General features: G+C 42.7%; 1 protein-coding gene and 1 pseudogene across 2 annotated transcripts in view; one reads left to right on the plus strand and one right to left on the minus strand.

The window, feature by feature from the left end:
* The window catches only part of LOC311112052 (catenin alpha-2), a gene marked incomplete at its 5' end in the record, with an annotated part of 151,874 nt that overhangs the window by 82,473 nt on the left and 43,054 nt on the right, over positions 1-26,347 (plus strand). Inside the window, 3 exons of the mRNA XM_084155029.1 lie at positions 16,393-16,485; positions 20,212-20,368; positions 22,160-22,360. Coding sequence (XP_084011155.1) covers positions 16,393-16,485; positions 20,212-20,368; positions 22,160-22,360 — 451 coding nt within the window. The remainder of the gene's footprint in view (positions 1-16,392; positions 16,486-20,211; positions 20,369-22,159; positions 22,361-26,347) is intronic.
* LOC311112461 (putative nuclease HARBI1) lies at positions 10,152-10,887 on the minus strand (annotated as a pseudogene). Its single transcript has one exon. The product of its transcript is annotated as a putative nuclease HARBI1 (transcript).

Raw genomic sequence — 26,347 nt, forward strand, 5'->3', positions numbered from 1 at the left:
ACCAACCATCATGAGTCATTCTACACACTTGCCATCCACTTGTTGACACGAGAGCTAAAGCAATGCAAGGAGCTTTCTGACATTTAAAAAAGACTCAAGAGAAACAGGCACACTCTCAGTCGTTTGCACACTGTTTGTTTATTGGCTTAGTCCTTTGTTGCAGTCTTTTGTTTACCATTTAGAGGACTTAATTACGGCGCCACGTGTGTATGTGTGTGTGTGTGTGTGTGTTTGTATGCAGAACCACAGGTTTCCCAGGAAATAAGCGTCTTAGTTGGCAGCGTGACTCAGTTTGTTTGAGGTGGAGTGCGTGTGTGTTTTTCGAACTCAGGAGAAAGTCTCAATGCCCATCCTGATTAGCCAAAGTGTATGTATGTGTTCCTGCACATGCATGTGTGTGTGTGTGCGCGTGTTTGTTTGTGTGTGTGTGTGTGTGTGCAGAGGAGTGTATCTCCCCACCCCAGTCCTTCCCCCCGAATTAGTCATCCCGTCACCTAGGGAACAGCGACTAAGCTCATCTTCATTGTGATTCAGGAACTGGGTCCTTAGTGCATGACAGTCAGACACTATTTGGGCCCGCTTTGTCTCAGGGAGGGAGGGAGGGAGGGAGGGAGGGAGGGAGGGAGGGAGGGAGGGAGGGAGAGAGAGAGAGAGAGAGAGAGAGAGAGAGAGAGAGAGAGAGAGAGAGAGAGAGAGAGAGAGAGAGAGAGAGAGAGAGAGAGAGAGAGAGAGAGAGAGAGAGAGAGAGAGAGAGAGAGAGAGAGAGAGAGAGAGAGAGAGAGAGAGAGAGAGAGAGAGAGAGAGAGAGAGAGAGAGAGAGAGCTGAGATAGCACAACAGTCACTATAGCTACAGCTCTATAAACTACAGGGACGGAGCCATGGATGGTGCGGTTCAAAGAGTCTAAGTCCAGCCCCTTACCTTATTCAACTCCCAGACTATTCAATCTGACGGAGTACGAAGAAATTGAATAAAAGAGAAGTGAGATGTGTAGGAGGAAAAGAGAGGAGAGGAAGATGATGACATACAATCTCTAGTGCAGTGTAGCTGAAGAGGATTGGCCTCTGGGCTGGTGGCTCTCCTGACTCTAGTGTTTGTGTGTGTGTTTGTGTGTGTGTGTGTGTGTGTGTGTGTGTGTGTGTGTGTGTGTGTGTGTGTGTGTGTGCGTGTGTGTGGGTGCAGGGCCTGCAGTTATTTCATTTAGAGTATAAGAGATGTTGGACAGCTAGATTGATAGCAAAAAGACTGAGATATCCATAACATTTTTTATTTAAATACTAGAATGGACATGAGCCTTCTTACGATGGATAAAGGTCAGTCCCTTAGAATGGTGGAATAAAGGGTTATTTCAAACGCTAGTTTATATATCCCAACATATTTTTTGTTGCTTTTAGTTGTCATCGGCGTCCAAATATGAGGCTTGATGTTATTATTAAGCCAAGTAAATAAAGATAAGAGAATCACCCTAGCGGGCATTTGTCCTTGGTCATTCGGAAAGTATTCAGACCCCTCGACTTTTTCCACATTTTGTTACGTTACAGCCTTATTCTAAAATGGATTAAATCGTTTTTTTCCTTTATCAATCTACACACAATATCCCATAATGACAAAGCAAAAACAGGTTTTTATGAATTTGTGCAAATGTATAAAAAAAAAAAAAAAATGAAATATCAAATTTACATAAGTATTCAGACAGTACTTTGTTGAAGCACCTTTGGCAGCGATTACAGCCTTGAGTCTTCTTGGGTATGACGCTACAAGCTTGGCACACCTGTATTTGGGGAGTTTCTCCCATTCTTCTGGGCAGATCCTCTCAAGCTCTGTCAGGTTGGATGAGGAGCGTCACTGCACAGCTATTTTCAGGTCTCTCCAGAGATGTTTGATCGGGTTCAAGTCCGGGCTCTGGCTGGTCCCGAAGCCACTCATGTGTTGTCTTGGCTGTGTGCTTAGGGTCGTTGTCCTGTTGGAAGGTACACCTTCACCCCAGTCTGATGTCCTGAGCGCTCTGGAGCAGGTTTTCATCAAGGATCTCTCTGTACTTTGCTCCGTTCATCTTCCCCTCGATCCTGACTAATCTCCCAGTCCCTGCCGCTGAAAAACATCCCCACAGCATGATGCTGCCACCACCATGCTTCACCGAAGGGATGGTGCCAGGTTTCCTCCAGATGTGACGCTTGGCATTCAGGCCAAAGACTTCAATCTTGGTTTCATTAGACCATGGAATCTTGTTTCTCATGGTCTAAGAGTCCTTTAGGTTTGGCAAACTCCAATCTGGGCTTTTATTGAGGAATGGCTTCCATCTGGACACTCTACCATAAATGTCTGATTGGTGGAGTGCTGCAGAGGTGGTTGTCCTTCTGGAAGGTTCTCCCATCTCCACAGAGGAACTCTGGTGCTTTTTCGGAGGCCCTTCTCCCCCACAGTTTGGCCAGGCGGCCAGCTCTAGGAAGAGTCTTGGTAGTTCCAAACTTCTTCCATTTAAAAATGGTAGAGGCCACTGTGTTCTTGGGGACCTTCAATGCTGCAGAAATGTTTTGGTACCCTTCCCCAGATCTGTCCCTCGACAAAATCCTGACTCATAGCTCAATGGACAATTCCTTTGACCTCATGGCTTGGTTTTTGCTCTGACATGCACTGTCAACTGTGGGACCTTATATAGACAGGTGTGTGCCTTTCCAAATCATGTCCAATCAATTGAATGTACCACAGGTGTACTCCAATCCAGTTGTAGAAACATCTCAAGGATGATCAATGGAAGCAGGATGCACCTGAGCTCAATTCCGAGTCTCATAGCAAAGGGTCTGAATACTTATGTAAATAAGGTATTTCTGTTGTGTTTTTTATTGTAAATTTGCAAAAAATTCATCATTATGGGGTATTGTTTGTAGATTGATGAGGAAAAAAAAGTATTTAATCAATTTCAGATTAAGGCTGTAAAGTAACAAAATGTGGAAATGCACTGTAGGTGCAGAATCTATATTTCATAGAGCTAACGTCATCCTTTTATGGAGATGGAATTTTACAGAAGTGGTGTAGGTATTCCACCGAGCAACAGCAACTATACTGAACAAAAATATAAATGTGACATGCAACAATTTCAAATATTTGATAGAGTTACAGTTCATATAAGGAAATCAGTCAATTGAAATAAATTCATTAGGCCCTAATCTATGGATTTCACATGACTGGGAATACAGTTAACAGATACCTTTAAAAAAAGGTAGGGGCGTGGAACAGAAAACCAGTCAGTTTCTGGTGTGACCACCATTTGCCTCAAGCAGTGTGACACATCTCCTTCGCATGGAGTTGATCAGGCTGTTGATGTTGTGGAATGTTGTCCCACTCCTGTTCAATGGCTGTGCGAAGTTGCTGGATGTTAGCGGGAACTGGAACATACAGTTGTACATGTCGATCCAGAGCATCCCAAACATGCTCAATGGGTGACATGTCCGAGTGTGCATGCCATGGAAGAACTGAGACATTTTCAGCTTCCAGGAATTGTGTACATGGGGCCGTGCATTATCATGCTAAAACATGAGGTGATGGCTACAGATGAATGGCACGACAATGGGCTTCAGGATCTCATCACGGTGTCTTAAATACAATTGTGTTCGTTGTCCATAACCCCACTGCCACTATGGGGCACTCTGTTCACAACGTTGACATCAGCAAACCGCTAGCCCACAACACACCATACACGCTGTCTGCCATCTGCCCATTACAGTTTAAAGAGCACACTTCTCCAGCGTGCCAGTGGCAATCGAAGGTGAACATTTGCCCACTGAAGTCAGTTACGACGCCAAACTGCAGTCAGGTCAAGACCCTGGTGAGGACGACGAGCAAGCAGATGAGCTTCCCTGAGACGGTTTCTGAAAGTTTGTGCAGAAATTCTTCAGTTGTGCAAACCCACAGTTTCATCAGCTGTCCGGGTGGCTGGTCTCAGATGTATGTGAAGAAGCCAGATGTGGAGGTCCTGGGCTGGCATGCTTACATGTGGTCTGCAGTAGTGAGGCTGGTTGTACGTACTGCTAAATTCTCTAAAACAATGTTGGAGGCTGCTTATGGTAGAGAATTTAACATTCAATTATCTGGCAACAGCTCAATAAATGGCCACTCTCCCTCAAAACATGAGACATCTGTGGCATTGTATTGTGTGACAACTGCACATTTTAGAGTGGCCTTTTATTGCCCCCAGCACAAGGTGCACCTTTATATTGATCATGCTGTTTAATCAGCTTCTTGATATGCCACACCTGTCAGGTGGATGGATTATCTTGGCAAAGGAGAAATGTTCACTTACAGGGATGTAAATAAATTTGTGCACAAAATGTGAGATTAATATGTTTTTTGTGAATATGGAACATTTCTGGGATCTTTTATTTCAGCTCATGAAACATGGGACCAACACTTGTTACGTTTATATTTTTGTTAAGTATAATTCACATGTGAATGTGAACCTAACGCAATCTTGACCGAATGGCGATGGCTGAGGCGGAGCCTAACTCCTGCACCTTAATCCCCCTTAACTCTTAACACCTCCACCTCTCTGCTCACCAGCCTATCGTTTACAAGGATACCAGAGGGAGTCGACACCACATTACTTAAACAAACACTAGCTGCTATTTCTCCAGGGTGGAGGCCCATGAGTCTTGCATCTCTCCCCTTCTTAAAGGGTGGGTAAATGGGGGAGAGAGGGGCAGAGGGGTGGGGCTGTGGTGCTATGGCTGCACTTAGCAGGTTGTATGTTGTATACTGTACTATTCCCGCTTCGAGTGTTCTCCCCCATTCGTGTTGACAGGGAGATTTATCAGGATTCTGAGATTGTGTGTGTGTGTTTACAGGCTAGGGACAGACCCCCTGTCACTAACCCCCTGGACCCACGCTCCCAGCCCACTCTTCAACAAGTAAATGTCTGGTAGAAGGCCTTTTAATAGAACAGAGTGCTTTCGTTTGGGGTGACATAACTCAACGTCACCCTCTCCTCCCCCCTACCTCTCTCCCTCCTGCTTTCTTTCCTCACTTCCTGCCTCATCCCTCCATCCCCGAGACTCTGAATCCTGCTTTAGCCCACCACCTTGGCTGGCAGGAAGTCCATTAATTGTTCCAGAGATCGAGGGAGAGGAGGTGTGCAATTTATCTGCCCCCCTTGCAGGGCTAGGGACTGGAGGCCGGGTGGGGTGGAGGAGGCAGGGTGTTAAGGCTGGCTGACAAGGGGAAAAGAGAGACAGATCCTGGGTTATTTGGCTGGGCACTGCCCCCCTGTGTGGAGAGGCTCCATTGAGCTTCCATAAAACGTAATGAGTGCTGATTTAATCAGGAGTGCTGTAGGGATGGGCATTTGACATTTTTATCTGTTTGAGTACTCACATCTTTTTTTTCGAGTACTCGAATAAAAAAATAATATATATATTTTTTTAACACAAGGCACGCACTGTGAGCGTTTATCTATATGCAAACAGATCGCAACAATGCCTAATTTATCATAACCATTACAGATAACAAATCCTAATTGCTAAATTGCCCCACAAATATTCAGTCAATAAAAAAGCAAGTGCCATTTAAGATTAATTTATTGAAACCGTAATATCAACTGGTTATATTATATAGTAGAAAGCAATCTTCAACAAGGCAGTAACCTCAGCAGTGGCGCTTGTATAGAAGACTATGGCTGTGCAATGGCATAGCCTTGTTTTGTTCATTTAGCAGACAAGACGCATTTATTTCACGAGCCCTTATAACAGTCAAGACACACCTATTTTATAGTTTTTTTAAAAACATGATGTAATAACAGAATAAAATGTAACTTAATATTTTTGTGCATCTCGTGCCTAGAACAGTTAATCTCAAAGAGTGATCATTTGAAACGGGGCTCAATTTGGCGAGTTGAAATACAATTTGCTCAGGGTTACAAACCAAAATCGGTCTTCTTCTCCATATACAGATGTTCAATTTCGTTTAATCTGCCAGTTATTTTTTTAATTTATTTTTTTAATGATGAACAATTCCACATTGAACACTGTAAAGTGATAAATTACAGCAACGACATCTGTTTGGTGAGTAGCCATATGCTTAATGATTCTGATGAAAATACGCTTTTTGTCTTTATCAAACTAAAGTTTTTTTTTGCATATTTTCAGTGTGGAACCTGTCTATGTTTAGGGGGAGGTTATAGCTTAGGCTAACCAATTCTAAATGGCACTAGCACTTACCAAAGTAGCTTAAGCGGAAACTGCAGCTCGTTGTTGGAACACATTTCTTCCTACTTCAATCAACCAGTCCATTTTGAATTTGTGATAAACTGTCGTGATTTGGCAATGAATGTAGCTTTTGTATCCCATCAATTAGATACACTTTTATAGTCATTCATTTACATAGGCCCTCAGAACGAGTGTGTGGAGGGAGCGGTTGGAACGCAATTGAGCGAATGAGACACAGAGAGGAAAGGGAATTTAGGGAGAAAAACAGTGTGATGCTTGGCTTGGTTTCTTTTTTGTTGAGCGCCGCAAATGCACATGTACAGATGGAACACTAGAGTCTAAGCAAATGGACGTTGTCTTCAAGACAAAACTTCACTTGGCCGTTCGGGCAGCCACAAAGAACATTCCATCAAATAGTTTTACAGTATTTGAAAAAAATTGATCTCTGCTTAAAGATCAAGCTTTGACGTCCGTTCTAGTACTCAAGCGATTAGTCATTCCCATCCCTAGAGTGCTGGTCCTCCCTCTTATTCTTAATGCTTAAAAGGCATAGTTGATCCTAGATCAGCATTGCTACCCTGAGATGCTTTGTGAATATGTGCCTGCACACATTAGTAGCTTAAGCTTGATCACAATAAGAGTTCCAATGAGTTATCACCTTCCATGCTTAGGTTTTGAAAGCAGTGATACAAAAGCATGCTCTTATGCATTCAGTACTGTACTGAGTAGGCTACTGTGGTATTGATATAGCGTACGTGAGAATACCCACAATGTAGATTCCCAACTGCATGCAGGGAAGGGATCCTTCATCAAATTAGAATTGAGGTGATTATCAGAGCCTGAGTAAAAGGACAAAATCAATAGTTATCCATCTGTCTCTCTCTCTTCCTCCCACCCACACACACTCGCTTCTTTAAATAATTGTAGTTATTCGTTTTGGCCGGACATGGCGTGTTGGCCCAGGTCCAGCTCGCAGTGTTTTGGGGTCGCAGAGAGAGAGAAACAGAGAGACAGAGAGAGAGAAACAGAGAGACAGAGAGAGAGAAACAGAGAGACAGAGAGAGAGAAACAGAGAGGCAGAGAGAGAGAAACAGAGAGGCAGAGAGAGAGAAACAGAGAGGCAGAGAGAGAGAAACAGAGAGACAGAGAGAGAGAGACATAGAGAGGCAGAGAGAGAGAAACAGAGAGGCAGAGAGAGAGAAACAGAGAGGCAGAGAGAGAGAAACAGAGGCAGAGAGAGAGAAACAGAGAGGCAGAGAGAGAGAAACAGAGAGACAGAGAGAGAGAAACAGAGAGGCAGAGAGAGAAAGAGAGACAGAGAGAGACAGAGAGACAGAGAGACAGAGAGAGACAGAGAGACAGAGGCAGAAACAGACAGGACATACAGGGCCAGCCGAGCGGAGGGCCAGCATTTGGAAAGACCTCTGGCCAACAGCCTCAGATGGGTCAACTGCAGTGCCCATAGAAAGTCTACACCCCCTTTAACTTTTTTCACATTTTGTTGCGTTACAAAGTGGGATTGAAATAGATTTAATTTAATTTTTTTGTCATTGATCAAAGTGAAAATTAAAATCTGCAAATGTGTACAAATTAATAAATGTTTTATAACTAAAATGTAGTCATTGCATACACTAAGTATTCACCCCCTTTGTTTAAGCAATCCTACATTAGTTTAGAAGTAACATTTGGCTTAACAAATCACATAATGGGGCGGTTTCCCGGACATAGTTTAATTTAAATCTGGACTGACTAGGCTAATTCTACTTAAATTGTTCTAGAAAATTGCTTTCTGAGACGTTGCTTAACTTCAGATTAATTAGTTCTAGACCAGGGAGTCCCAGACCAAGACTAAGGAGTCCCAGACCAGATTAACTGGTTAGTAAGGACAAAGCAGTTAATCGTTGTGAAGCCTAATTATACTGAACAAAAATATAAATGCAACATGCAACAATTTCATTGATTTTACTGAGTTACAGTTCATATGAGGAAATCAGTCAACTGAAATAAATTCATTAGGCCTTAATGTATGGATTTCACATCACTGGGAATGCAAATATGCATCTGTTGGTCACAGATACCTTTAAAAAATGGGCCTCACAATGGGCCTCAGGAGCTCGTCATTGTATTTATGTGCATTCAAAATGCCATCGATAAAATGCAATTGTGTTCGTTGTCCGTAGTTTATGCCTTCCCATACCGCCACCACGGGGCACTCTGTTCACAACGTTGACATCAGCAAACCGCTTGTTGACACGTCGCCATACACAAGGTCTACGGTTGGACGTACTGCCAAATTCTCTAAAACAACGTTGGAGGCAGCTTATGGTAGAGAAATTAACATTACATTCTCTGGCAACAGCTCTGGTGGACATTCCTGCAGTCAGCATGCCAATTTCATGCTCCCTCAAAACTTGAGACATCTGTGGCATTGTGTTGTGTGACAGAACTGCACATTTTAGAGTGGCCATTTATTGTCCCCAGCACAAGGTGCACCTATGTAATGATAATGCTTTTTAATCAGCTTCTTGATATGCCACAGCTGTCAGGTGGATGGATTGTCTTGGCATAGGAGAAATGCACACTAACAGGGATGTAAACAAATTTGCACAGAACATTTGAGAGAAATAACCTTTTTGTGCATATGGAACATTTCTGGGATCTTTTATTTCAGCTCATGAAACATGGGACCAACACTTTACACATTGTGTTTATATTTTACTGAGGATGCTTCAAAAAACAGGGATGGGACACTAATACATAAGCATTGTGGGGAATTGGAGCAAGTCACCTAAACCAACATTTCAGTGACTGAAAAAACCCTCTTGAAGAGAATTGTGTCAAACCACCCAATTATCGACAGCAAACAGCATGATTCATCAACAGAAAACAAGAAAAATAATGCCTGGATACCATTTGTAATGAATTCAACTCAAATGAAAAAGTAAACAAAAGGACACTACAACAACTTCAGGTAAGATACTGTATTTATTGTTGGCCCACTTTTACAAATCAGAGTCACTTTGAAATGTTTGTTTTCTTCTGTAACACAACACAGTGGAGCCTAAATGTATTTGTGTGACAGAAATGTAACACACACAACATAATTACTAATATTATTTATATTTTGTCTTGTCTTTCTAAGGTCTTGTGGAAAAACATAAAAATCTACTTAAAGAAGACAAATGCTTTTGCTCGTAGGGAGCGTTTCAAGACCCCCAGTAAGACCAGAGACAGATGAGCTGGGGGACTTGTTGACCGGGATCATTAATAGCCAGCAACCCCTGGAAGGTATCCCCGATGATGACCATTTGGACAGTTCAGATGGTAGGACACATTCATTTGGTAGGACACATTCATTCAACATGTGCCATCCCCGGACTGCAGGAAACATGTAATGTTGTCATTTATCTCTTGAACTCCCATAATAAAAAGGATGTAATGAACTCAACTCTTGAAGAAATAATGCAGTAATGTAATCATTTTCTAGAGGCAGATGGTCACCATAGCTTGCAGGGGATAAAACAGGATGAAGGTCAGCCTGCTACATCTGCAGCAGCCAGGAGGGAAGATTGTGTCACTAACCCAGGCCGGAGGACAAAGACAAAGAGGCTGAGCATGCACGAGAAACTTCCATGAAATTTCATAAGCACAAACTAAGCGCAAACCAGAGCAACAATTAGGGTTAAGTGCCTTGCTCAAGGGCACATCGACAGATTTTTCACCTAGTGGGCTCGGGGATTAGAACCAGTGACCTTTCGGTTACTGGCACAACACTCTTAACCACTAAGCTACCTGCTGCCCCATGTTGAGTTGGCTATAAAGGAGGAGGAGAGAAACATGAAGCAGCAGCAGTACCATTGTTCTTATCAAACCAGCAGCAGTTCGGAGTCCCAATATTTCAATTTGTGAATTAAAAACATTTTTGTTACCAATCCATGGCTAATGTTTGCTTTAATCACTTGAGCTGTCTTTGTTGTGAGAAGTACTGTGTAGCAAAAGCATCTTTGCAGGCTTGTCCATTTCTGTCATTGTCTGCCTCAACCATGGGAACATCTGGGTCATCCTCATCTTCAATGTGAGGATCTGGGCAGCCATGTTGTTTGAGTTCATTGTGAAGCACTGCTGTTGCAATTATGACAATGCAGCATCTTGGTTGAAATCGCAATGTGTTTCCGAGACACTGGAAACGACTCTTCCATACACCAAACATGCTCTCCACTACACCTCTGGTGCGGATATGAGCTTGGTTGTACCGTTGCTGCTCAGGTCCTATTGCATGAAGATAGGGGGTGAACAATAAGTATGATTCCACTTGAGTCATGAGTTGCACCTTCCCAATGTGCAACGATGTTGGAGAACTGCAAATTGGGAGTGCACACACTTTGTACATTTATTGAGAACCAGTTTTTACGATTCCTGTACTCCTCAGCATCTGCAGTAGAGGGACACTTGATGGGAATTTGACATCCATCTATACAGCCAATGACACTGTGGGAAGTTCCCATATTCATAGAACTCTACCTTGTAGTTGGCTTGGGCAGCAGCATCAGGAACTTGATGTAATTGTCTTTCAGTTCACATATAGCATTGCAGACTTTGTGGACTGTTCTGCATACAGTCGGTTCACTTACACCACACAAATCTCCTGTTTCACGATGGAAGGTTCCAGATGCCAAAAACCTCAAGGTGATCAGTCAGAAGGAGGGATGGGCCTTCTCCTAAGAGAGTCAGATGAAAGCCTTGGCAAACAAGCTGCATTTTCTTTGTACATACGGAAACGGCCACGGAAATTGATTTAATCAAAATCAGTGGGTTGCTCCTGTCTATAGCCGTCCTTGGTGGTGCTCTTTGATCATCATTTGAAATAGTCCAGGTAATCAATTTTCCTCCATTGCCAAGGTCAACCTGGGGGGCAACATCCATTAATCTGAAGTTAAACCTGCTTCTGGCCAGGTTTAATTTAAGGCTTCACTTAGATCTTTATCTTTAAGCATTATCAAGTTAATAATTATGCTTTGGATGATGTATAGTGTAAACCACCCAGAAACATCAGATGCGGTCGTCCTTCTGAACTGAGCTGCAGGACAGGAGGGAAACTGCTTAGGGATGTCACCATGAGGCCATTGGTGATTTCAAAACATCTACAGAGTTCAATGGCTGTGATGGGAGAAAACTGAGGATGGATCAACAACATTGTAGTGACTCCACAATAATGACCTAAATGACAGAGTGAAAACAATAATACAAATATACAGAATAAAAAATATTCCAAAACATGCATATGTATGTAACAAGGCACTAAAGTAATACAAAATAATTATATTAAAACACGGCAAAGGAATACACCTTTTGGCCTAATTGCAACACCTTATGTTTGGGGAAAATCCAACGCAACACCTTACTGAGTAACTGCCTCCTTATTTTCAAGCATAGTGGTGGCTGCAATATATGTGTGCAAAGCTCTTACATATCCAATAAGATTCACAGCTGTAATCACTGCCAAAGGTGTTTCTAACATGTATTGACATGTCTTTTTTGTTGTTGCTGATTTGTCTTCCACTTTGACATTACAGAGTATTCTGTGTAGATCGTTGACAAAAAATGACCATTAAATCTATTTAAATGCCACTTTGTAACAATTAAATGTTAAGAAATCCAAGATGGGTGTAGACATTCTATAGGTACTGTATATGGTTTAACTGGAGGTATAGTACAGAGATAAGATACAGTGAGGGAAGAAAGTATTTGATCCCCTGCTGATTTTGTACGTTTGCCCACTGACAAAGAAATGATCAGTCTATAATTTTAATGGTAGGTTTATTTGAACAGTGAGAGACAGAATAACAACAAAAAAATCCAGAAAAATGCATGTCAAAAATGTTATGAATTGATTTGCATTTTAATGAGGGAAATAAGTATTTGACCCCTCTGCAAAACATGACTTAGTACTTGGTGGCAAAACCCTTGTTGGCAATCACAGAGGTCAGACGTTTCTTGTAGTTGGCCACCAGGTTTGCACACATCTCAGGAGGGATTTTGTCCCACTCCTCTTTGCAGATCTTCTCCAAGTCATTAAGGTTTCGAGGCTGACATTTGGCAACTCGAACCTTCAGCTCCCTCCACAGATTTTCTATGGGATTAAGGTCTGGAGACTGGCTAGGCCACTCCAGGACCTTAATGTGCTTCTTCTTGAGCCACTCCTTTGTTGCCTTGGCCGTGTGTTTTGGGTCATTGTCATGCTGGAATACCCATCCACGACCCATTTTCAATGCCCTGGCTGAGGGAAGGAGGTTCTCACCCAAGACTTGACGGTACATGGCCCCGTCCATCGTCCCTTTGATGCGGTGAAGTTGTCCTGTCCCCTTAGCAGAAAAACACCCCCAAAGCATAATGTTTCCACCTCCATGTTTGACGGTGGGGATGGTGTTCTTGGGGTCATAGGCAGCATTCCTCCTCCTCCAAACATGGCGAGTTGAGTTGATGCCAAAGACCTCCATTTTGGTCTCATCTGACCACAACACTTTCACCCAGTTCTCCTCTGAATCATTCAGATGTTCATTGGCAAACTTCAGACAGGCATGTATATGTGCTTTCCTGAGCAGGGGGACCTTGCGGGCGCTGCAGGATTTCAGTCCTTCATGGCGTAGTGTGTTACCAATTGTTTTCTTGGTGACTATGGTCCCAGCTGCCTTGAGATCATTGACAAGATCCTCCCGTGTAGTTCTGGGCTGATTCCTCACCGTTCTCATGATCATTGCAACTCCACAAGGTGAGATCTTGCATGGAGCCCCAGGCCGAGGGAGATTGACAGTTATTTTGTGTTTCTTCCATTTGCAAATAATCGCACCAACTGTTGTCACCTTCTCACCAAGCTGCTTGGTGATGGTCTTGTAGCCCATTCCAGCCTTGTGTAGGTCTAAAATCTTGTCCCTGACATCCTTGGAGAGCTCTTTGGTCTTGGCCATGGTGGAGAGTTTGGAATCTGATTGATTGCTTCTGTGGACAGGTGTCTTTTATACAGATAACAAGCTGAGATTAGGAGCACTCCCTTTAAGAGTGTGCTCCTAATCTCAGCTCGTTACCTGTATAAAAGACACCTGGGAGCCAGAAAACTGTCTGATTGAGAGGGGGTCAAATACTTTTTTCTCTCATTAAAATGCAAATCAATTGATACCATTTTTGACACGCGTTTTTCTGGATTTTTTTGTTGTTATTCTGTCTCTCACTGTTCAAATAAACCTACCATTAAAATTATAGACTGGTCATTTCTTTGTCAGTGGGCAAACATACAAAATCAGCAGGGGATCAAATACTTTTTCCCCTCACTGTATAGAGATGTGGTTTAGCTAGAGGGATGGTTCAGAGATATGGTTTGTTTATGTACAAAGGTACAGTACTCTCTGTGCCAATATGAAACAAGGAGAGGCTTTTAGTTTGTTGGAACATTGTTTACACACTGTAGCTTCTTTTAAGCAGTGTTGTTCTTGTAATACACAATCACACACACACACACACAAACACACATACACACTCACTCACACAAAGGAGTGCAATCCATCAAGTTACTCATAGCTGTCACTAGTAAAGGGAGACACAGGGCCTTGAGCAAGGATCTTCTAACACAGATTTGATTTACCTCAATTTGCCTCAAAAAGTGACATGTGAGCAAAAGGAGCGTTGATACGCCTTGGCACTACCAGCCGCCAACAGGCATCTGTCTTTTTAGCTCAGTTTCAATGTATTCCCATAGTGTTGCCAACCTAATTCATTTAGGGCAACATTAGTTTACAGAGAATTTGGCAGTTATGACAATGAAACGTTGTAAAGTAAACACAGTGAGGTAGAGAAGGTGATGTGTGTGACATGCGTACGGTGAGACTCCAGTGCAGTGTGTGTGTCGCCTCATGTCTGAGTGTGTGAAACTCCCAACAAAGTGGACTGACTTTGTCATCAATTGGTCTGGGGGTTTTCTTTATTGTAAGCTGGGCAAATCGGGTAGTGAGAGAGAAAATAAAAGGGTTCTTCCCTTCCTCCTCCCCGCTAGTGGAGATATTGGGAATACACAGCAGGAGGAATGAGAGAGAGTAGGCCTACCTCTAGATGGAGAGAGAGAGAGAGAGAGAGAGAGAGAGAGAGAGAGAGAGAGAGAGAGAGAGAGAGAGAGAGAGAGAGAGAGAGAGAGAGAGAGAGAGAGAGAGAGAGAGAGAGAGAGAGAGAGAGAGAGAGAGAGAGAGAGAGAGAGAGAGAGAGAGAGAGCGAGAGAGAGAGATGAATGTCTGGTTGTAGGCATGATAGAGAGACATAGAGGGTACTTCTGAAAGTAGGCACGAGAGAGAGTACCTTTAGCTGTAGGAAAGAGAGAGATATTACCTCTAAGAGAGACTACCTTTAGTTGTAGGAGAGAAAGAGCAAGAGAACGTACCATCAGAAAGGCCATCTGGCATCCTAATTGTACAATGAAGTGCCTTTTTGCACCAATAAGCCGGGCTAATGATTTAGGCACACTCAGGCTCTCCGGTAATGAACCTCAAGGCATTCTGAGTATTTCACCACTAATGACTGAGAATCTTTATATACACAACACTGCTGCCTTACAGGGGCCCGTTTAGGCTAATCCATTTGGTTCTGATAAAAGGAAGTCCATTGTATAAGGCCTAGGCAATATGGGTGCCACTCTTTCGCCAATTAATTAACAGTTCTCCATGTACCTTTATGACATTTCTGGGTAATTATATTTTGTAATAAAGCCATTGGATTAATTTAGTACAGTCTCTCACCCTGCCACCATCTTAACAGTAGTGCTGTCAGCACAGTAGAACAGAAGAAAGCTGGTCGACCTGTTCTTTCGATTCCCCAATGTCTCTCTCTCTTCTCGTTTTCTTTCTTTCTCTGTCTTTCTCAGAAAAATATGCCCTTGAGATATTCCAGTGGAAAATGCACATTATAGTCCTTACACTCTTAGAAACAAGGGTACCAAAAGGGTTTTTCGGCTGTCCCTATAGTAGAACGCTTTTTGGTTCTAGGTACAAGCATTTTTTTGTTCCACGTGGAACCCTTTTGGGTTCCATGTAGAGCCCTCTGTGGAAAGGGTTCTACATGGAACCCAAAATGGTTTTACTTGGAACCGAAAGGGACCTGTAACCAAAAAGGGTTCTTCAAAGGGTTCTCTAATGAGGACAGCCAAATAACTCTTTTAGGTTATTGATAGCACCTTTCATTCTAAGAGTGTCTGAATAATTCAAATATCAGCTATTTTTCGGAAATGAAAGAGAGACGAAGAGAGAGGGAGAGAGAGAGGGAAGGAATAAAGGGTGGTAGAGGAGTGGAGGGGGTGGGGCACTCAACAGGATTAATTTAGTACAGTCTCTCACCCTGCCACCATCTTAACAGTAATGCTGTCAGCACAGTAGAACAGAAGAAAGCTGGTCAACCTGTTCTTTCTATTCCCTCTTTCATTCTTTTTCTCAGTTTCTCCCTCTTTCTCAGAAAAATATGCCCTTGAGATAGACCAGTGGAAAACTCACATTATAGTCCATATGTGATCTGAATAATTCAAATATTTTTTGGAAATGATAGAGTGACGAAGAGAGAGGAAGAGAGGGATGGAGGGGGTGGGGCACTCACCAGGTCTCAACGCAGGGGAAGAACAAACACCAATCTAACAGATGAGCAAGCCTAAACCTCAGTACATATTTTGCCCCGACATTGCCTTACCTAGCCAAGCATTAAATCCCCTGCCGCCGGTACAGATAGCTACAGACATGAGTTAAGGCTGTGGCGGAGACAGCCTCCTTCAGGAATCACTATCTGCACACATTATAAGAGTCTAACCAGTGTGAGCGTTAGTGGGGAAATCGTGTTGGGTTTCAGGTGAAAGCTAACAGACCATCGCTAATAGTAATAACAAGGGTACTTGCATCGTGAGAGAAAGAATATGATTAAATGCCTGTAGTAGGCAGTCTCGAATACTTGTTGAAGAATCGAATGAACATGTAAAAGGGCAAAAACTGTGTATTTTGTCATTCAAGTTACCAAAAACACAGTCAAATGACTAGCCAACCCTAATGAAGTATTGATATTTGTCTGCCATTCATTTGCTATTATTTATTAAAATGACCAGAATGGTGTAGATGCCGTTACTAGAATAAAAGTTGCTAATAAGTGGCTTAGTCTTTGTGTCTTCTCTCTTGCTATAGGTGGCTAACCTGGCCTGCTCCATCTCCAACAACGAGGAGGGGGTGAAGCTGGTCCGCATGGCTGCCACCCAGATTGACAGTCTCTGTCCACAGGTAAGCAGCACCTCACTGTACTTTATGTCCTGGATCCTGTTCAGTAGAGAGAAAAAACATTTTGAAACAGAGTGAAACAGGGGACGGTAACTACCTGAACTCTTTTCCTGAACCAATTGTTGTTTTCCATTGCAAAATGTGATTGTGACACTACGCCCTACTGAACATGGCATATTGTAATGAATGGCATATTAACATGACCCTGGTAATAACACCACCCATTGGAGGTATCCGGTTGAGCTCTTTTACATTTATTTTACAGTTTTTTAAACACACTGTATTATTTGGTTGCCATGCCATAGGGAAGAAAGTGCATTTGGAAGTGCCATTGAAAAGAGAGTAAGTATATATTATTAAATATCTCTGAATCACTATACTCTAAAACCAACTTTTTAACAATGATCAATGAAAACGCACACAGTAATGGTACATGGTGAGCAAGACAGAGTAGTAAAACTTTAGTACGAATGTGAATCAGTGGAATGGATCAACTTTGCCGATGGGCAACTTTGTATGGGCGCAGGCAGCGTTCTTCATCTTAGTACTGTGTGTGTCTGTGTGGGCAACAAGAAAGAGAGAGGGAACACACAGACAGAGAGAGAGAGAAAGAGAGAGAGAGAGAGAGAGCGAGAGAGGTAGAGGGAGAGAGAGAGAGAGAGAGAGAGAGAGGTAGAGGGAGAGAGAGAGAGAGAGAGAGAGAGAGGGAGGGAGGGAGGGAGGGAGGGAGGGAGGGATGACAGAGAGAGAGAGAAAGAGAGAGAGAGAGAGAGGCAGAGAGAGAGACGGAGGGAGGGAGGGATGACAGAGAGAGAGAGAAAAGAGCCGTTAAATTCTACAACCACCTAAAAGGAAGCGATTCCCAAACCTTCCATAACAAAGCCATCACCTACATAGAGATGAACCTGGAGAAGAGTCCCCTAAGCGAGCTGGTCCTGGGGCTCTGTTCACAAACACAAACAGACCCCACAGAGCCCCAGGACAGCAACACAAATAGACCCAACCAAATCATGAGAAAACAAAAAGATAATTACTTGACACATGGAAAGAATTTACAAAAAAACAGAGCAAACTAGAATGCTATTTGGCCCTAAACAGAGAGTACACAGTGGCAGAATACCTGACCACTGTGACTGACCCAAAATTAAGGAAATCTTTGACTATGTGCAGACTCAGTGAGCATAGGCTTGCTATTCGAGAAAGGCCGCCGTAGGCAGACCTGGCTCTCAAGAGAAGACAGGCTATGTGCACACTGCCCACAAAATGAGGTGGAAACTGAGCTACACTACCTAACTTCCTGCCAAATGTATGACCATATTAGAGACACATACTTCCCTCAGAATACACAGACCCACAAACAATTCGAAAACAAATCCAATATCTATTGGGTGAAATACCATAGTGTAAAATCACAGCAGCAAGATTTGTGACCTGTTGCCACAAAAAAAAATGCCAGTGAAGAACAAACACCATTGTAAATACAACCTATATTTATGTTTATTTATTTTCCTTTTTGTACTTTAACTATTTGCACATCATTATAACACTATATATACATAATATGACATTTAAAATGTCTTTATTATTTTGGAACTTTTGTGAGTGTAATGTTTACTGTAACATTTTTATTGTTTATTTCACTTTTGTTTATTATCTATTTCACTTGCTTTGGCAATGTAAACATATGTTTCCCATCCCAATAAAGCCCTTAAATAGAAATTGAATTGAAATTGAATTGAGCGAGAGAGAGAGAGAGAGAGAGAGAAAGATAGAGGAGAGAAAGAGAGATCACAGAGAGAAAGAGAAGGAGAGGAAGGCCTCCCGGAGCGGCCTTCCTCTGGATGTCTGACAAAGGAGTAGGTGGCAATCGATACGTTGTTTCCAAGGTTAAGGTTCGGGGCAACGGCTCAACATTGAAAAAGCGCAGAGAAAGGAGGGAAGATAAATGACACAAAGAAAGAAAAAAGGAGGGTGGGGGAAAAATAGATGGTTGTTTTGACATTTTGAAAAAGCCCTGTCGAAGGCCATGAAAAAAAGCCCTGTCAAAGGCCAAGAAAAAAAGCCCTGTCAAGGCCACGTGAGCTTGAATAAATAACGTGATGCTAGCAAGAGCAGTGTGCGAGTTTGTCTTTTCTTTTAAGTAATCACATTATTCCCATGCACACGCAATAAGATGACTCAGATGTTTGAGTGCTTTTTTGAATTTTGTGTTTTGACAGCAGGTCGGTATGACAGGGGGGTTAAAGACAAAAGAGAATGGGGAATAGAACAAAAATGGAGGGTTATGTAAGTTGTGTGTGTGTTTAGCGTGAGCGACCCCGGTGTATTAGATGACTGTCTTTACTTGATTCCAGGCATCATTAGTGCCTATCAAACCCTGATCCCTGATCAGCCTCTTTTAGGCTAATTGAGCTAAAAGTAGAAACTGTAAAGGCAAAGAGTAATTAAAGGGTTCATTCACTTATTCGCATTGTTTTCTAATTTGTGTTTTTTCCTGATTTTATTGAAAGGTATAAACAGAAATTAAATGGTAGAAAGATACATATAACATAGTGAGAAGGCCGGTGAGCCCAGGATTCAATCACACACAGGCAGGGATTGCCAGACTTAAAAAATATATAGGTTTTACCTTATTTTCCGAGCTTTAACAAGCGAATGGACTTCAACAAAAAAAAAAACCTGGATGAATCGACAGCACCATACATAAGTAGAAAATAACATAAAACTTTTGTAAAAAAATGTGAACTTTCACTTTAAGAAGGCATTAGGGGAAATTGTGGTTGTCTCAGCTCGCTACCTTAAGATAAATAAACTGATTGATTTAGTCAGTCATACATGCCTACAGTAGGAATGGCACCCTGCCTATTGCTTTACCACTCGTTGTTGAATAAATATGAATATATTAACTGGATATTATCCATGTAATGGACGCATGCAGGGCTGGAACATTGTCTATCTGTTAGATCATTAGTTCTCATTCCTGGGAATAACAATGTTTTTTCTCCTATGAAGACATCCAGCTTTCCAAACTATCCTACTGTTCAATCTGCTGGAAATGTATCCAGCGAACCCCCTCCCTTAAAGGGATAGTTCACCCATTACAAAATGACATACACAAAAACAAAGCATGGATTGCTGTCTTACCTTGTCTGTAGACTGCTTAGTTGGTAATTACATTATTGTCATTTTCAATTTGGGTGAATTATCCCTTTAATGTTCTTAAGAAAACTCACTGCAGAAAGGGAACTAGACTGTGCTATAACCTACTGTACTTCTGACGTGGTCCATTTCACACCCTCTACTCTATCTAGGGGCTGTACCAAGGCTTATGCAAGGCTTCTTACTTACTGAATTACTCTAATGTATATAGCAAGGGAGTTAATTGTTGATGTACAGTCCTGGTCATGGCCTCAAGCTAGTCATGCAGAGTTTCCTTAGCAGCCACTTCAGTTTTTTAGTCTAGGTCAGGGGTTTGAAGTCTTGGAGAGCTACAGGGTTATAATCCAGCCCAGCAATAACATATCTGATTCCACTTAACATGGTCTTCAGTCTGGAAAGGAGAACGATTATATGAGTATCTTCATTAGATGTGTTAGTACTGGGCTAGAATAAAACCCCGCACGGCCTGTACTGTAAGCACTCCAGGACTGGATTTGGAGATCCCCTTGACTTAGGTGGTCCTACACACACACACACCTTTACTCTCAACCTTCACTCTCTACCCCCCAGGTGATCAATGCGGCCCTCACTCTGGCTGCTCGGCCCCAGAGCAAGGTTGCCCAGGACAACATGGATGTGTTCAAGGACCAATGGGAGAAGCAGGTGCGCATCCTCACCGAGGCCGTCGACGACATCACCTCCGTGGATGACTTCCTGTCCGTGTCAGGTATGGAATCGGGAAAGATTAGAAAATGTTGTATACTGTTAAAATGAAGTGTTTTCTAACACTTAAACTAGTGGCAACTGAGCTGCGACCAACCAGAGGATCAAACATATGGAAACCGCATGTTTGACTCCGTTCCATTAATTCAATTCCAGCCATTACAATAAGCTGTCCTCCTATAGCTCCTCCCACCAGCCTCCACTGCCACCAACATATATTATAGTCTCTCGGAGTATAACTGTTTATTGTATAACAGTTCTTAACACCTGGGGCCGTATGTATCAAATGTCTCAAATGTCTCTCCTCTGAGACGCTTGATACATACAGCCTCAGATAAAGTAGACTGTGTGTTTGTACAGTGTACAGTATAGGTAAGTACGGTGTTTTTACACCGAAAGACGCATTTATCCGACATAGTTTCTGCTCCCATTCAGAGAAAGGAGAAAGCTTTCTTGTAGATGCCTATATGGCTTCTAATGATGATGACTGTGATATCATTTAATACAGATTCCCATGATAATTAAGTGATTTAGTCATTAGGACATACAACGGTAGAACACAATATTCTCAGCTTTTACGGGATCTAAGCTTTATAGGCCATAATGGGTAAGTGGCTATTGATGCAGGTCCAGGACAAAAACATGCTTTCTAAAGGAAATTAATTATTGTTTAGGGTTCATCCCAAATGGCACCCAATTCCCTATATACAGTAGTGCACTATTTTTTACCATTAGAGAGAGAGAGAGATAGAGAGAGAGAGAGAGAGAGAGAGAGAGAGAGAGAGAGAGAGAGAGAGAGAGAGAGAGAGAGAGAGAGAGAGAGAGAGAGACAGAGAGAGACAGAGAGAGAGAATAGAGTGCCATTTGGGATGCATGCTTAGACCTTTCATCTGAACAACACCATCATGGCGGTCGCCTTGATGGGGTCACCCACTCACTGTGTTACTGTGATGGAGCTTGTTAATAATTCTACTGTAGTCTGGGTAACAGAGAGGCGACAAATACAGGTTCATGGTTCAAAATGAATCGCTTTCAAAAGAGGAGAACACAGACACACACATGCGAGCATGCACACATACACACACACGTGAGCACATAGGCACATTCACACACACACGTGTAAGTACACACACACACGTGAGCGTACACGTTCACACATACACAGTACAGGTCACCTTTATGGTAGCAGTGTTTCCCAAACTCAGTCCTCGGGACCCCACGGGGTGCACGTTTTGGTAGAGTCTTTTGAAAGACTACCACCTCATTCTGCAACTGTCTTTATTGTAGTCCACAAGGACCCTTGTCAATTACATTTGACATTTTAGTCATTTAGCAGACGCTCTTATCCAGAGCGACTTACAGGAGCAATTAGGATTAAGTGCCTTGCTCAAGGGCACATCGACAGATTTTTCACCTAGTCGGCTCGGGGATTAGAACCAGAGACCTTTCGGTTACTGGCACAACGCTCTTAACCACTAAGCTACCTGCCGAAAGGGTTAAAATGATTGTGCAATGAGCTTTAGGGATATCTGGGCTTTCTCTTTTTTATCAAACAGCAGTTGACCCTCAAGTTACTAAACTATCCCATGAAGCATGTTTGTGCCTAATGAACACCATATTGACACCCCCCACCCCCCCGACCCACACCCCCGCCTCTCGCTCTCTCTCCAACTCTCTCTTGCTTTCCTTGTCCCTTTCTCCTCTCTCTTTCTCTCTCTCTCCCGCTCTCTCTCTATCGCTCCCTCCCTCTCCTTCTCTCTCTCTCTCTCTCTCTCCCTTTATCTTAACCCCACAGAAAACCACATTCTGGAGGACGTGAACAAGTGCGTGATCGCCCTGCAGGAGGGCGACGTGGACACCCTGGACCGCACGGCGGGCGCCATCAGGGGTCGGGCGGCCCGCGTCGTCCACATCATCAACGCGGAGATGGAGAACTACGAGCCTGGCGTTTACACCGAGCGCGTCCTGGAGTCTATCAAGCTGCTGTCTGAGACCGGTGAGTTGGTAGTAGTGCACCCACACACACACACACACACACATACACACACACACATACACACACATACACCAGTGGTGGTTCATCAGAGGAGGAAGGGGAGGACCATCCTCCTCAGTGAATTTCATAAAAATAGTTAAACATTGAAAAGGTTATCCTTTTTAGGTAAAACTATACTAAATATATGTCACCAAGTAATTGATTAAAACACACTGTTTTGCAATGAAGGTCTACAGTAGCCTCAACAGCACTCTGTAGGGTAGCACCATGGTGTAGCCGTAGCACAGCTAGCTTCCGTCCACCTCTTGGTACATTGACTTCAATACAAAATCTAGGAGGCTCTTGGTTCTCATCCCCTTCCATAGACTTTTCCGGAGGATGTCCTCCAACTTATGAGAGCTCTTGCAGCATGAACTGACATGTTGTCCACCCAATCAAAGGATCAGAGAATGAATCTAGTACTGAAAGCATACGCTACAGCTAGCTAGCACTGCAGTGTATAAAATGTGGTGAGTAGTTTGACTCAAAGAGAGAGAAAGACAATAGTTGAATGGTTTTCAGCAAATGAAGGAGAAGCGAGAGAGAGAGAGATTTCGTCATTTCTTTTCACATTCAGTTTCACTTACTTAGTTAGCAAATGCAGCTGGCTAGTTTAGTTACTCAACACCCGGCTCAAACAGAGGGATGCTATGTTAGCTAGCTGGCTATGACTATCCAACACAACACTAGAACTCTTCCAAGCTTTTGGTTTTATTAATGTATTACCACCGGGGGCCGCTGGTGTAACTGCTTACTACTGACTAACATTACTGCATGGTTTACTGCAGGTTTACTAACACATTAGTTCTATTAGCTATGTTGACTAGGACGTTTCTTTAGCTAATATGGGGACAACGATGTAGGCCGTGTGTAGCAGTTATGACATGGTTTGGCTTGGAAAGGTTTTTTCGCCTGGTCACATACAGCTGATGTGTTGTTCATTGAAGTCCACAAATGAAGGGAAAAGGTGAGAGGAAGAGAGTGCATAGAGGCGAGAAGGAATACAACGTGGCTACTATGAAAGTGAACTGTGTTTATGCATGATCAGAGGTGTATTCATTTCTTAAACGGAAGCAAATGAAACGGGCATAAAAATACCTGAATTTGTCCAATAGAAACTCTTGTTTGCAACTGTTGGACCAATGATTACACCCTAGATATGCTAGATGCAGGCGAAGGTGTGCAAGGCGGTATTTCATGTGTCACTGTCACTGTCTGTCAGCTCAAAATGTTCTGTCGACCAATGTGCACCTACGTTGTAAAGTTTCATTCATAGGCTAGGTAGGGAAAATTAGAGTATCATGTAGTAGCCTAAACCTATCGATGTTACATTGAACTGGGTGAATGGAATCCAACATGCTGTAATAGAAATAAGGCCATGCTCATGAAAAAAATAAGAGAAGGACTGTCACAGACTAAAAACAATCTTGGTCAACCGAGAGTCGTCTGTTCTTTCGACCAGTCGATTGGTTTACATTTTTTAACGTTTATTTTTCCATATATAGATGCTTTAAGCACTGCGATAAAAAATGAAGACACACAAATTACTAAGGAGGGAGCCAGAAATCAATATAGCCTAACCAGAAGAAAGAAAACAATTCCGACCCGACCTTCCTCCTCTCGCTGCCCGCTGGTCTTTGCAGGTTCTGCCTTTAAGATCCTGAAGTTGCCGGTAATAGGCTACAACAGTGGTCGGCAACCTTTTACATTTGGAGGTCAAGTTATCGTACCATTTCTACTGATCTGCATGCCAGTTATGATTTTCATATGCACATTTTCGTGGAACAGTTTCATTTATTTAGTTTCAAAATTCTGTCTACATGAAAATTATGCAAATCTAAAAGTAACATCTATTTCCATTGCCAATATGTAAAAATAGCCTACAAACAGTGGCTTGCAAAAGTATTCACCCCCCTTGACATTTTTCCTATTTTGTTGCCTTACAACCTGGAATTAAAATGGATTTTTGGGGGGTTTGTATCATTTGATTTACACAACATGCCTACTACTTTGAAGATGCAAAATGTTTTTTTTATTTTGAAACAAACAAGAAATAAGACCAAGAAAAAGAAAACTTGAGCGTGCATAACTATTCACCCCCCGAAAGTCAATACTTTGTAGAGCCACCTTTTGCAGCAATTACAGCTGTAAGTCTCTTGGGGTATGTCTCTATAAGATTGGCACATCTAGCCAATGGGATTTTTGCCCATTCTTCAAGGCAAAACTGCTCCAGCTCCTTCAAGTTGGATGGGTTCCGCTGGTGTACAGCAATCTTTAAGTCATACCACAGATTCTCAATTTGATTGAGGTCTGGGCTCTGACTAGGCCATTCCAAGACATTTAAATGTTTCCCCTTAAACATTTTACATTGACATTTTAGTCATTTAGCAGACGCTCTTATCCAGAGCGACTTACAGTTAGTGAGTGCATACATTATTTTTTATACTGGCCCCCTGTGGGAATCGAACCCACAACCCTGGCATTGCAAACGCCATGCTCTACCAACTGAGCTACATCCCTGCCGGCCATTCCCTCCCCTACCCTGGACGACGCTTGGCCAATTGTGCGCCGCCCCATGGGTGTGGCGTTAGCAGTATGCTTAGGGTCATTGTCCTGCTGGAAGGTGAACCTCAGTCCCAGTCTCAAATCTCTGGAAGACTTAAACAGGTTTCCCTCAAGAATTTCCCTGTATTTAGCGCCATCCATCATTCCTTCAATTCTGACCAGTTTCCCAGCCCCTGCCGATGAAAAACATCCCCACAGCATGATGCTGCCACCACCATGCTTCACTGTGGGGATAGTGTTCTCGGGGTGATGAGAGGTGTTGGGTTTGTGCCAGACATAGCATTTTCCTTGATGGCCAAAAAGCTCAATTTTAGTCAGAGTACCTTCTTCCATATGTTTGGGGAGTCTCCCAAACATATGGAAGAACACCAAACGTGTTTGCTTATTTTTTTGGCTTTTTTTCTGGTACTTTTTCGTAAAGCCCAGCTCTGTGGAGTGTACGGCTTAAAGTGGTCCAATGGACAGATACTCCAATCTCCGCTGTGGAGCTTTGCAGCTCCTTCAGGGTTATCTTTGGTCTCTTTTTTGCCTCTCTGATTAATGCCCTCCTTGCCTGGTCCGTGGGTTTTGGTGGGCAGCCCTTTCATGTTGTGGTGCCATATTCTTTCCATTTTTTAATAATGGATTTAATGGTGCTCTGTGGGATGTTCAAAGTTTCTGATATTTTTTTATAACCCAACCCTGATCTGTACTTCTCCACAACTTTGTCCCTGACCTGTTTAGAGAGCTCCTTGGTCTTCATGGTGCCGCTTGCTTGGTGGTGCCCCTTGCTTAGTGTTGTTGCAGACTCTGGGACCTTTCACAACAGGTGTATATATACTGAGATCACGTGACAGATCATGTGACACTTAGATTGCACACAGGTGGACTTTATTTAACTAATTATGTGACTTCTGAAGGTAATTGGTTGCACCAGATCTTATGCACCACTTTTCCGTTATTTTTTTAATTTCACTTCACCAATTTGGACTATTTTGTGTATGTCCATTACATGAAATCCAAATAAAAAATCAATTTAAATTACAGGTTGTAATGCAACAAAATAGGAAAAACACCAAGGGGGATGAATATTTTTGCAAGGCACTGTAAAGCCAACAAATAAAAACATTGCAGGTAGAAAATATCCTGAGAAAAATAAATAGCTTATAAATCACATTGGTTACGCATGGCCTGTCTGCAAGGAACTTGAAACATTATATAAACTATTCACTAGGTAAGGACCAAAGCTGGGTGCTAGCAAACTTGCAACATTGTATAAAATATTCTGGGCCCTCAGAGTTTCCTGCACCAGTGATCTCCGGACAGACAGACACAGCTGTAGGCTATTTGCGCAAATAATCAGGTAGGCCTTTTTTTATGATGTTTCCACCGGATCAGAGCATG

Source organism: Coregonus lavaretus (genome assembly GCF_964263955.1).
Source record: "Coregonus lavaretus genome assembly, chromosome: 38".
Taxonomy (NCBI): domain Eukaryota; kingdom Metazoa; phylum Chordata; class Actinopteri; order Salmoniformes; family Salmonidae; genus Coregonus; species Coregonus lavaretus.